We start from the raw sequence: 12,451 nt of genomic DNA, 5'->3' as shown, positions 1-12,451 counted from the left end.
GTAATGACTTTTAAATAAAAATATGGTAGAAATGGGTACTTATCGAAATGGAATGCTTTCAGACTCATGCATTTAAAGAAGATATAAATTTTAGGGCAGGCACTAAATTTTAACTGCAATCTTGGAAAACGCCTTCCCACTAATTCATGGAGAAAAATTAACAAAGTGAAAATCGCTTATCAGTGTTCTTTTGAAGTCATGATATGCAGCCTAATTCTATAGATCATCAGGGCGCTCCCAGGGAGATGGATTTATATCGATTGGGAGAGAGCTCAGTGGCCAAGGAAAACAGACACCCCTCTGCGGAGAAGACTCAGCAACCCATTAGGGACAGATTGGCCTGGGAGCCCAGCGTTACCATCCTTGGATCCAATTTCACCCCTCATGCCTGGGCTCTCTGGCCAGGCTGATGTCAAAGACAGACTCAAACCTTTCACACTCTTTAGAATCTGGCCCCTAGAAAAAGAAAGATCCGGCAAATCTAAGCACAGCTTTTGGGAGAAGGGCTAGGCTTCTGGCTAGAGGAGCAGAAGGAAGGGAAGAAAGGCATATCCCCTCTTGGGCTGCCCCGCCCCGCCCCCAGGGTGGTGGCCCTGCCCTCGGCCTGCGGACTCACCCCCATGTGACAAGAAGATGTTCCACAGATGATAGCCAGCCGTGACGTCACTGGCTGTCCCTCACAGGCGAGGCCGTGCCCTCTCACATCTGCTCCAATCACTCCTGTGAGAAAGCAAAGCAAAACAAAACCCTCTTAAAAAAATAATAAATAAAATAAATAATAAGAAAAGAAAGCTAAGAACAAGCATATAACACTCCTTTCTACAGCCAAACATTAAGAAAGTGTTCCTGTGTAGGCCAGTCTCAAGTGGAAACCAACAGAACATATGTGCCTGCCATGAGGAAACTAGGAAACACATCCGGTCTTTGTGTAATGTGGTCAATGTACAGTATCTAACCATTGCAGTCATAAAGGTAACCATAATTAGAATAATAAAAGCAGCAGCCATCAGTGATTTTGTGCTCAGGAAATACCAGGCACTATGCTGAATATTTACGTGTACGATCTCATTTTATATTAACCCCGTCAAGTCTGTATTATTAATGCCACACACATTGGTGGAGAAACTGAGGCATGGATCAAGTGACCCGATGAAGGTCACATGGCTAGTGAAGAGCAGAGCTGAATGGGATCTAGTTTAACACATCACATCTCAATCTCAAAGAAGGTAACTGAACTGTGTGGTGATTGAATCTTTTTGGCATCTCTAGGTCCCCATTCTTACGACTACTTGTCGCAGAACTCTTGGTGCAAAGGACAGGGTGGCTGACAGTGAGTTCCTGTTAAAGGAATGTGAGATAATGGAGACTTTCCCATAAATGGTATAAGCACACGCTTCGTCCCCACAAGACTGTATTTGTTGATACTTGCTGGATAAACGGAGTTATAAACGTGATGATGGAGCTAAAAAGACTAGAGTCTAGAGCTGTCTTTCGCTTATTCGAGTGTCCAACAAGCATCTTCTGTGCACAGAACTGTATGGCAGGCGTTGTGAAGTGGGAGCTGCAAACATGCCAACCTTCCTCCCGACAGCACAGGCAGGAGGGCAGGGCAGGGACTGGGCTCCCGCTGACCTCTCCAGCTCCACGTGATGCCAGCCTCACCCCCCTCTCTGCTCTCTTTCCTACTTTAATAAGACTTTTGCACTTGTTCTTCCCTCCACCTGAAATGCCATTCCCCGACCTCTCTGCCAGGCTAACTCCTGTTTATTCCTCACGCAAATGTTCCTTCCTCAGGCAGCTCCCCTGGTCCTCCAGGAAAGACAGGAGTCTCCCTGTTCAGTATCCAAACACATCCCTGACCTTCCCTAGCACACAGGACACTGGCAGTTTTAAAAACCCTACACTGCCCGCCTCTTCTTCTATGATAGAAGCTTCTGGAAGTTGGCAATTTCTCATCCACGTGCTTAGCAGCCCAGCCCCTACACAGATGCTAGTGCAGAGCAGGAGGCAGAAGTCCCAAATGTGGGGATGCAAAGGTAAAAGAAGACAACTCCCCATCCTTGGGGTGCTCCAAGTCTGGTGGGAGGGAAAGAACCCGCAAGGAGCACTTTAATGCGGGGGGCGGGGGGGGGGCAGGATAGGATGGAAGCAGGGGCAGCTGAGGCAGGAGTGGCTGAGCTCAACCGGTAGGGGTTCAGGGAGGTTTCCCCAGGAGGTGGGTCAACACTATGTTCTGTAGGAATCGGCCAGGGGAAAGGTGGTGTGTGGGTGCCTCCTCAGGTCACAAATCCCTAGATTTGACAGCACTGGCTGCTCAGCGAGCAGGCCTTTCCAGAAAGCAGGATCTAGAGGGCCACTGACAGGCTCTTACATTCCAATAACTTTCTAGGTTTTTCCAAGGCTTTTTCCAAATTCTACCTTTCCAAGCACAGCAAGTTGAAAACCTCAGCCATTGGTTCAGAGGGCCAGCAGCAGGGGAGGTAAGACTCTTTCAAACTTTCTGTGGTGATTATCACTGCAGTGTGAGGTCCCAGACTGAGCCTCTAAGAGTCCCGGGCCTACTGGCTTTCATCAAGTCCCCCGCTCTGCTCAGTACTGTGCGATCCTGCAGACTGCAGCTCCCAGACTCCGCACTGGGCAACGTCGGCGGGGAGATCTGAAGGCCGCAGGAAGTAGAGAGCCAGAGTATGTCTCCTTCTCCTGCATTTCAGCTCTGCCCTTGCTGCAATGGGTGTGACATCAGCTGACACCCTTGGACTCTGGTAACCTTCTCCTTCCTTTGTCTCTCCAGCCCAGGGGTAGTGGCAGCTTCCATTTTCCTGGTCTCTGGCTTACTTCACATGATATAGCCCATCTTGGTGCTTCACTATTTAGGTCACCAATTTTGTGTACTAAATTTCCTGTTTTTTTTTTTTTTTTTTAAGATTTTATTTATTTGAGAGAGAGAGAGAAAGAATGCACAAGCAGGGGGTGCAGGAGAGGGAAAAGCAGGCTCCCCACCGAGCAGGGAGCCTAGTGTGGGGCTTGATCCCAGCACCCTGGGATCATGATCTGAGCCCAAGACAGACACTTAACCGACTGAGCTACCCTGGTGCCCCAAATTCCATTTTGTAAATACTTAGCGCAGTTTACATTTTTCTAGGTAGACCCTGAGTGATACAGCTCCCCATTCAGGGCACAAAGGCTTTTGCACAGGAAGAAACTCTAGATAATGAGCCAGTATTAATTGAGCTGGTTTTGCACGTGCTCACTCTGTACCTGTCTCATTTTATTCTTATAAGCACTGAATGTGGCTGGTACTGTTATCATCCTCATTTTGGACAAGAGGAAACTGAAGCTTACAAATGAGGGGTAACTTAACCAAGTTCACGCAGCTCACAAGAAGCAGGGCTGGGATTCACATCCAGGCAGCCTGATTCCAAACTCTTGGTTCTTAGGTTGTTCTCCAAAGTAAAAACCCAATAACCAGGTGGCTGATATTTATTTACTAATCTGCAGATCTCAAAATACTGGGGTCTTGAAGATACTAATCCTGTGATCTCTGATAGAAGAAGGGATAGCCACTGCTTGTCCGCAGTGTTACTAATAAGTCCAGAGGATTTCCGATGATGACCCATGTTTATTGACTCCACATGTATAAAGTACAGGGTTTCAAATAGGAAAGCGGGGGAAAAGAAAAAGAAGTCTGTAGTGAATACTTCCTTGTTTCTTCTCCAGTAGATTCATCGTTGATATATCTAGGCTTGGAATCTGAGAACCAGGGCATTATAAAGGGAGAAGAGTGGAATCTGGAGATAGCAAGACCAGCCATAAAATGAAGACAACAGCAGGCTTATATGGTGGCTCGGATACTGAGGAGATTTGAAAAATGAAAGTTTGATCCATGGTAGCTATGTGTCCATCACCATCACCACAGTGACCCTCACCACTAGCACAACCATCTGCATCACCATCACCTGAATTCTCTCTCAAGAGATAGCTGTATTCTTTCTTCCTTTCTAGCAAACATAACAGACATCTAGGGCAGGCTGAGTACTGCGCTAAGCTCTTTAAATAGTATCTCATTTAATTCCCCCGGCATCCCTATTCTTTCTCCTCTTCAACAGATGCAGAAGGAAAGTATCAGAGTATTCAGCTCACATGCCCAAGGAACAGGATGCAGGCAGAAGAAGGAATGTCAGGATTTGACCCTGTCCGGTTTGATTCCAAAGCCCATGTTCTTTCTACACTCCTTCAACTTTTGATGTCATATTGTCTCAGATAAAGGAAATACATCTGTAAGTGTCGACACACCACAGAACATTGGTAAGAGCCGTGGGTTCAGACTTAGAAAATCTGAGTTTTAGCCCCAACTCTGGCAAAACACAGCAAAGTCTGAACTGTTTCTTCACAACCACCACGGATGTGGAGACATGGACCATGACTGGAGATCCTTTCTCAGCTATGTTCCGCACAGAATACACATGGTGCTTCTTCAAAAAACCAAGTAAGGTGTCTCCTTTCCTGGAAACAGGAAGACAGAAACATGCCCCCCTCAATCCTACACCCTCGAGTTCTAAGACGTCGATCACCTCAGCTCAGGTTTGTTTAACAGGGGTGAGAGGCAGGTCATGTCCAAGCTGTCGCAGGAGCGGCCTTCTAACCCTGCTTCATGCCCACCCCACGCCCCAGCAGTGCACGGCTGATGCCTGCTGTGAGGCCGCACAAATCCGAGAGCTGATGAAGCTGATGCATCTCGTTGTTCCTTGGGCCGCAGAGAGCTTAGAGGGGCCTTCCCTGAGCAAAGAGGCCCAAGGCAGGGAAAGGAGCAGAGGGCAGGAGGAGCTTTCTCCTTTCTGAATAAATACATTGCACAATCCGTGGAGGAATCACAGGCTGCACGTGTTCATCAGGAAAAAATTCACGAGATGAGATTTGGACAAGCCCAGCCCTCAACACGGCAGGGGCCCTCCATATGACAATAAAATGTCAGTTTACTCAGCATTCTGCAGAAAGTTTAAAGGGAAAAATTAGCAGCTGAAGAAATAGGTACAAAAAACAAAAAAAGTGAGACATTTGATCATATTTTTTCCTGAAACTTGCACAATGCTCAGCTGACGGTAGTTGCTCAATAAATTTTTGTTGAATGAAAAAAAAAAAAAAAACCCAACACATTCATCAGAAAAACAAGCTTACAGAGTCAATGAAGCAAGACAAAGCTTCTTATTTAATGATTCCTACCCCATCCACATACACAAAACACAGTGCTTATCAAGGAATAGGTTTTAAAACAAAATTAGAAAAAAATGAAAACTTCACATACAACTCTCCTTATGTGCTGCCTCCCGTCCTCTCCCCATCATCAACCATCCGTTCTTCCTTCTACTTTTTTGAATATCGACTATATTTATGTAAAAGAAAAAAGAAACTTTGCACATGTTATGATTAAGAGTAAGTTATCCTGTAATTTATGAAGCCACACTGCTTTGAAAACTTTAAAGGATTATATGGAAGAAAATCATCTCGAGTTCTAGCATTTGTGTTATAATTATCTCCTACTTTATAGCTATATAAAGTACTTTATAGCTTGCAAAGCATCCTCAAACACTGTACCCTTCATTTAGCTCTTAGAAAATCCTGTGATATGTGTGATTTTCTTTCCAGGTCAGAGTCAAAGAAACTGAATTTCAGAGACGTGAAGTAACTCAGTCAAGTTCATTTAGCTACTTAGAGGCAGAGATAGGTTCCAACTAGGATTTTCAGCCTCCTGGTCTGCAGTTTCCCCCCACCGTGTTTGAAAATAAAAAAGTCTGCTACAGATGTGTTGGGACTTGAAAAAAAGTCTCTTGAGATAACAGCCTCAGATACCTTTTCTGAAGAGAGAGAAAGAATGAGGGTTTTGAACATTACCTAAAACTATATTATCTTTATGTAATCGGCCATGTGGAGGAATGAACTGATTGATAATTCCATCCAATTAGTTGTTCTACTAAGCTTAGATGTTCTACTACGAGGCTGATAGGGTCCCCTGAGGAGGAGGCTTCCTGGAGACCACCAGCTCACCTTTGCAAGGTCTACACCAACAACAGTCAGCTCCTGGAAGGGTTAAGAACCGTATTGAAGATAGTTACTCTGCAGAGGTCCAACCACCAGTATATACACAAGAAAACACTGAACTCTCTATTCTTTTGACTAATACTCATTCATGTTACTTAGAATAGAATATATGGTGTTGGCATCATAGTGCTGTGCTTAAAGACATTGACTTGTTCGTCGTGGGACCTTAATCACATATCTTATCTTTATGTTTCAGTTTCTACATCTGTACTATTTGAATAATGGTATCCTCCTCTAGAACTGTCATAACGGTTAGATGCGTTAATATACGTAAAGTGCTGTCCACACTTGGACACCGGAGAACCTGAAATGTGGATCGCGCAACTGAGGGACTGACACTTCTATCTCATTCAACTTTGCTTAAATAGCCACATGTGGCCAGTGGATACTGTACTGGACAGTGCAGGTCAGAGCATGTCCAGTACTATACGAACAACTTACTGTTTTTATTATCGTAGTTATTGTCCTCAGACTGAGAGGCTTGGCTCTCACTTACATGCCCTTGGGCAAATGCCTTGATCTCTAAGAATCTCAATTTCTGTTATCTGAAGAATCTGGAATAATATCACTTACCTTACAAGATTCTGTGGGAATTCAAATGCATATGACCATACTAGGACTCAGTAATGAGAGCCATTAAATCTAGGACCTGTGGAAGTGTTTGGCACAGGTGTACAGTCTTTTTCCTTAGTCTTGAATGTGTCTTGCTCATCCATACCACTGATCATTTGCTCATGCTGCTCCTTCTGCTTAGGATATTCATTCTACAATACACTCCATCTCCCAGCAATCACCTGGGGAACACAGACTACATCTTGAAGACTCAACTCTTTCATCAGGAGCTTTCCCTGACCACATATTTCCATCCTTGTAGGTAATCTGGCCAGGGGGAACCAACATAACCTCCCTCCTGACAGCCCACTCCCAGATACTGTCCAGATCCTATCAGTGTATCTGTGATTTCTTTGTGTGCACAGCTGTCTGCTTATACTAGACTATGAGCAGACTGAGGCCAGGGCAGTGGCTCACTAATTTCCATTGCTATTGTTGTTTAATACATGAATGAATGGATGTGGCATAAGGCAGGTACTAGTAAAGCCCAAGGCATTTTTCTAGATAAAAGTGGCAGATGTACTCATGGAAAAATGCTCTGTGTCTTAAGATGACTAATGGTGAAAAATACTAAAGAGGTTTGAGTGACAGCTCATAGGTAATAGTAAAATTCTTACTGGAGCCTCACAATGCACCTTGTTTAGAAGAGTCAAAATCACTGGTAAAGAAGAAAGGTCCTAAAGATCCTTGTGCTTACTGCAAGATGGCTTTGTGCCTGACACTTTGTAAAACTAGGGATCACAAGCAGATCTACTGAACTCTAAATCCTAAGGAACCTACAGAAATGAGTTCCTTTCTTTTCAACTATGTGCAAGAATGCTAAGGATTTACACTCGGCATAGTTGAACACAAATCCCTTTCAGGATTTATTGTTATAATGCCACTACGGCAAGCCCAAAGGGTTCAGAGCCAAACACAAGAAGGGGAGTGAAACAGCTGAAAAGATTTCTGTGAGCCTCATGTTTGATGAAACATCACTTTGGCTTTGAAAGAAATGAGGTTTAGAATTCACCCAGTCTAAATCCTAAAGTAGACTTGTCTTTAAAACAACAACAAAAACTCCCATACTTCATAAGTCTACAGAGAAATTTTACACACTTTCACATGGCTACCATCCCCTGTCCCCACAGGGCACCCTCCACAGAGCCAGAAAGGGAACAGTGAAGGTCTTCTTCTAAATGAGATGTGGACAGATTTTCCCCAGATATCTGACCTTGTTCGGATGTAAGGGTTAAGAACAAGGGCTGTAGAATTGGACGACCTGATCTCAAGTTGGGCAAGCTGGTCAAATCACTTCACCTTCGTGTGCCTCAGTTCCCTCATAAATTGGAATGTTGATACTGTATAACTCATAAGACTATCATGCAAATGAAGTGAGAAGAACAGTGCCTGGAACATAGTTTACTCAATGTATTTTGGCCATTGTTGTGACTACCGACAACTCTCAGTCTGCGGCATTAATAGCACGGCTTGGCAGGAGAATGAAGGCATTCATGTTCAGCATGGTGCGTGCTTTGCCTGAGTTATTTGGGTTTACTTGAATTGACTGGAACATTTGTTTTTTTTTCTGTCCTTGAGTACACAATCGGTGACAGAATGAGGGGGCCCTAGGGAATAAGGAAGATGAGGTACCTGATAGCAGCAGCAATCCAGGCTAACGTTTTAAACAGTGTTGAGAATAAACCAAAGGCTGTTTTTATCTCTAAAAGCCACAGTAATAAGTAGTACTATTCATGCTGCAATTCAACTTGGCGGTGGCATTTATCACTTCTTTCTAAATGCTATATTCTTCTGTGACTCGCACCAATCAGAAACCAATACAAGAGCCCTGGCAGGGCCAGAGAACAAAGAATCAACCTTCAGAGAACTGGGTCTCACTCCTCCATTCCTCCCTTCTAGCCAGAACGATCAAATCTCGAAGGTAGACTAATATGTAATAGCTTGGAAATCTGAGCCTTAGAGAATGCTAGCAAAGTCCACAGGAAAGACAAAGCAAAAACTTGGTTTCAAAAATTCCTTTCTTCCTAACCTCAAAACAGCCTCCAGACTAGTTGGCCATTCTCATCTATGACCTCATAGAGGACAATTTTTCACTTGCAGGCATTAGACATGGTAAAGGGTCAGGCTGAAATCCAATGCAAACGGCCAAGTTAACACACGAAAATTACTTTCTAAAATAAAGAAATCAAAAGAAAGAGGACTGGCCCAAGTACAACAAACATACCTTATGAAATAAATCCTTAAATAGATCTGAAACCATGGCTCTGAATCACACAGCTTCCTTCTGATATCTTATAAATTAATTCGGCACCTACAAACCGAATCTAATTATAAGCCAGGCAGTGCATTAGGAGTTAGAAATCTATAGATGGAGGTTGTCTCCTTTTATTCTACAAGGTCCCAGGCTAGTAGGGGTGGAGACATATATAGGCGATGCTTATAAGACAGTATGGAATAATTCATGTCTCAGGCCTGAGTAAGTCTAACAGAAGTATGGAGCCCTGGCCCCTAACCTAGCTTGGACAATCAGGGAGGGCCCCCTGAAGGAGGTGAGGCAGGAGTTACATCAGGCAGCATGGGGAAGAGATAGGGAGGGAAAGGTATTTCCAGCAGACCTTGAGAAAAAACAAAAACACCACAGAAGGAGAAACAGAGGCTGCAAGTTCGCTGGGCCACACAGTCTGAGGAGAGGAGTCTTGTACTCTGAAGAACTTGCTTGGTGTAAAGCTCTGGGACTGAATCAGACAAATCTACATTTGATTCCCACTTTACAAGTGTGCTCAGCAGCCTTTGACAAGCTAACTTTGAGACACAGTTTCCTCAGCTCTTAAGGTGGGAATAATGGCATTTGCTTTTTGGAGTCACTATTCCTGGCTTTAGCACTGTATGTCCAGCGTCCCAGGACACCTCCCCACAGTCCTGAGCAACCTGGGATGGTTGGTCACCCTAGTATAAGGCAGGTAGCCTTGTGCCTGGGATACGGGACCTGCCAAACAGATGTTAGTGTCCCATTTCTTCCTGGGGAAAGCAGTAGTACATTTCTTATAGTAACCTTCTTTTGGCCCATGACAAATGTCTCATTTGTAAAATTCTCTGGTGGCTCCTTTAAGATGGAGAGAGGAACCAGCAGCCCTGTTCATACTCTCAAAGACACAGAACAGACTAGTGAGATGCTTCAGGAAAACACTAGGAAGGACACAGGACTTGCTCGGACAGCTTACAGGACACTCAAACTATGGGTCGAGACCTGAAATCTCAGAGAAAAAGATCTCATTTGGCAGGCTAGCTCTCCCCAACCTCTGATGCCAAGCTCAGCACCTCCTCCCTTGCTATGAGTTTCGGTTGCATCAAAAACTTCCAGAGGTTTTGTGGGGTTAGTTGAACATTGACAGATTCTTCAAAGCCTGGAATTCACTCTGAGAGCCAAAACCAGGCCAAGTTTCTATGGGGCTAGGATTTCCCCCAGGGAGGGTCACAGGGCTCCACCACACCTAGACTGATTAATCTACCCTTGCCCCAAGCTTCAGACAACAAGGAGACAAAAAAAGAAAAATAGATCCTGAAGCTGATCCTGATTCAACACCCCCAGCCCCATTCCCGGGAGAGTGAGGGTGGGAGTGTAAGGCGACCCCCAGCACCGGATAGAAGTTGGGCCAGAGCAGCAGAGAATTAAAAGTGATATGCAGAGCAGCTGGGGAGAGGAAAAAAAAAAAAAAAAGCCCAACAAAATCTGAGCAGGATGAAGGGCCCAGGGTTTTAACACAATGAATGACATGTGGCTGAAATAGTTTCAAAGAGAACAAAAGCTTAGATAAATAAATAGTGTGGAAGATGAGAGCGAAAACGAATTACAGGAAATCCCACGAGGAATACACTGGCATTTTTCAAAAACTGCAGTTGAAACAACATCTCTGCTTCAGCAGAGATCAACAGTCAGCCCTCCTGCTCCACCTATGCACCTGCCCCTGATGCCCTGGCCAAGGACTGTGCTCCCAAGAAGCAGGTTCTATAGGGTTATGGGTGAGAGCTAGAAAGATGCTTCCAGGCACCTGAGAAACTCACAGTATGATCTCAGGCAAATGAGCTAAGCTCCTTGATTCTCCAATATCTCATCTGAAAAGGGGAAGTGCAAGTGTAAAAATACAACCTTGGTTTGAAAGAACAGTGCTGGCACATGTTAGGCCCTGAGTAATATTCTCTCCCTCCTGCACTCGGTAGGATTCGGTTTGAGCAAAGTTCATCTAGTGCGACTCTACGTCAAGTGCTATACTCGACATTGTGGGGAAATAATACTTGCAAAAACACACTGTCCTCAAAGAGCTAACAAACTCATGGGAGCCAAGGAACACAGCAGACGGACAATGTCTGCAATAGAAGCACAAAAAAGCCTCTGGCAGGAGGAACTAAGTCCTCCCGGGTGTGGGTGTGGGTGTGGGGGTGTGGGGGGAAGCATCCCTCACTGCGGCATTCCTCCCTCTTTGCCCTGATGAGCCCCCTGACTTGAGTGCTCCTGCATTCCAGGTCCTGCCACGGCCTATCTCAAAAGCCTCAGCGCTTCCTTACATCACATCATCACAGCTGTTATGTGTGTAGTATCTGCGTGTGCCAGGCACTGTTCCAAGTGCTTTGCATAAATTAATTTATTTAGTCCCCACAACCGCTCTTCTGATGCACATCTTGGAGATGATAACTGAGACCAACCAGGTAAAGCAACTGACCCACGATCACACAGGGAGTAGCAGGTCGTGGCGTGGCATATAAACTCGGTCTGGCTCCGGAAATCATGCTTTTTCCCAACCATTAGGCTGTTGGAATGACCCACCTGGTTTTGGTACACACAGGTACACATTTCTATTGAATATATGCTCCATGTCTGCGTTTCTCACTCTCGGCTTTCTTCCGAAACTCTGTATTTCCAAGGGCAGAATTTTTCAATGATTTAAGAAGCAACTCCCAGTCTACACCCAAAAGCCCCTGCAGGCAAGCCCAGACTGTGGCCAAGTCAGTGCGGTCTCCTCCTGAGCCTGCTGGAGCAGTGACTCGGCAGTCCCCTTCAGGGTGGTCCAGAGGCGGCAACGTGTGGGAGGAAGAGAAGCAGCCACCACCTGCCAGGGCCTTTCAACCTCCCAACCTCACAAAGGCCCAACGCAACCTGCTGTGCTGTTCCTGGGCAATGTCCCCCAAAGTCAGCCAGTTCTTCTCATCACCCACGTCCCCTCCACATCCTGCCATCTGCCTGTCTACCTGCAGCCCAAAGTCTGGCAGGCCAGCAGGTGTTCCCTGCTTCTACACTCTGTCATCTTTCTATGGGGCTGTGGGTCCTGTCTTATTCATTCAGGCCTCTAACATGGAACAGCGTCAGCTGGTGGCTTAAACAATACACAGTTCTCACGATCTGGTGGCCAGAAGTCTGGCTGAGATCAGGGTGCCAGCATGGTCAGGTTCTGGTCAGCCTTCTTCTCCATTTACAGATGGCTGTGTCCTGGCAGCAGAGAAACCCCAAACTCTCAAGTCTCTTCTTCGAAGGGCACCAACTCCATTCATGAGGGCTCCACCCTCAGGCTCTAGTTATCTCTCAAAGGCCCCATCTCCTAATACCATTATATTTGTGGTTAGAATATCAACATATGAATCTGAGGGGAATACAGACACTCAGTCCATAGCACAGTATGGTCCAAGGTAGAGACAGAGGGGCTTAGAGTCCTTGGTCATACATACAAGAGAAGGTCCCTGTATTCACATT

At 45.3% G+C, this 12,451-nt stretch overlaps 1 protein-coding gene across 27 annotated transcripts in view; it reads right to left on the bottom strand.

Annotated features, from left to right (window-relative positions):
- FGGY (FGGY carbohydrate kinase domain containing) overlaps positions 1–12,451 on the bottom strand; it is a 413,890-nt gene that overhangs the window by 174,764 nt on the left and 226,675 nt on the right. For 24 of the 27 annotated variants that reach the window (XM_077891975.1, XM_077891990.1, XM_077891976.1 and 21 more), the window contains one exon: positions 617–720. In XM_077891975.1, the coding sequence (XP_077748101.1) occupies positions 617–720 (104 nt within the window). Of the gene's footprint in view, positions 1–616; positions 721–5,889; positions 6,004–6,042; positions 6,076–8,340; positions 8,732–12,451 lie in introns of those variants that run through there. The other 3 variants (XM_077892000.1, XM_077891998.1, XM_077891999.1) reach the window with 3 other exon arrangements.

This window comes from Canis aureus, chromosome 3 (assembly GCF_053574225.1).
Source record: "Canis aureus isolate CA01 chromosome 3, VMU_Caureus_v.1.0, whole genome shotgun sequence".
Taxonomy (NCBI): domain Eukaryota; kingdom Metazoa; phylum Chordata; class Mammalia; order Carnivora; family Canidae; genus Canis; species Canis aureus.
The sequence above is the reverse complement of the archived record's forward strand: the minus strand, read 5'-3'. Positions and strand labels throughout refer to the sequence as shown.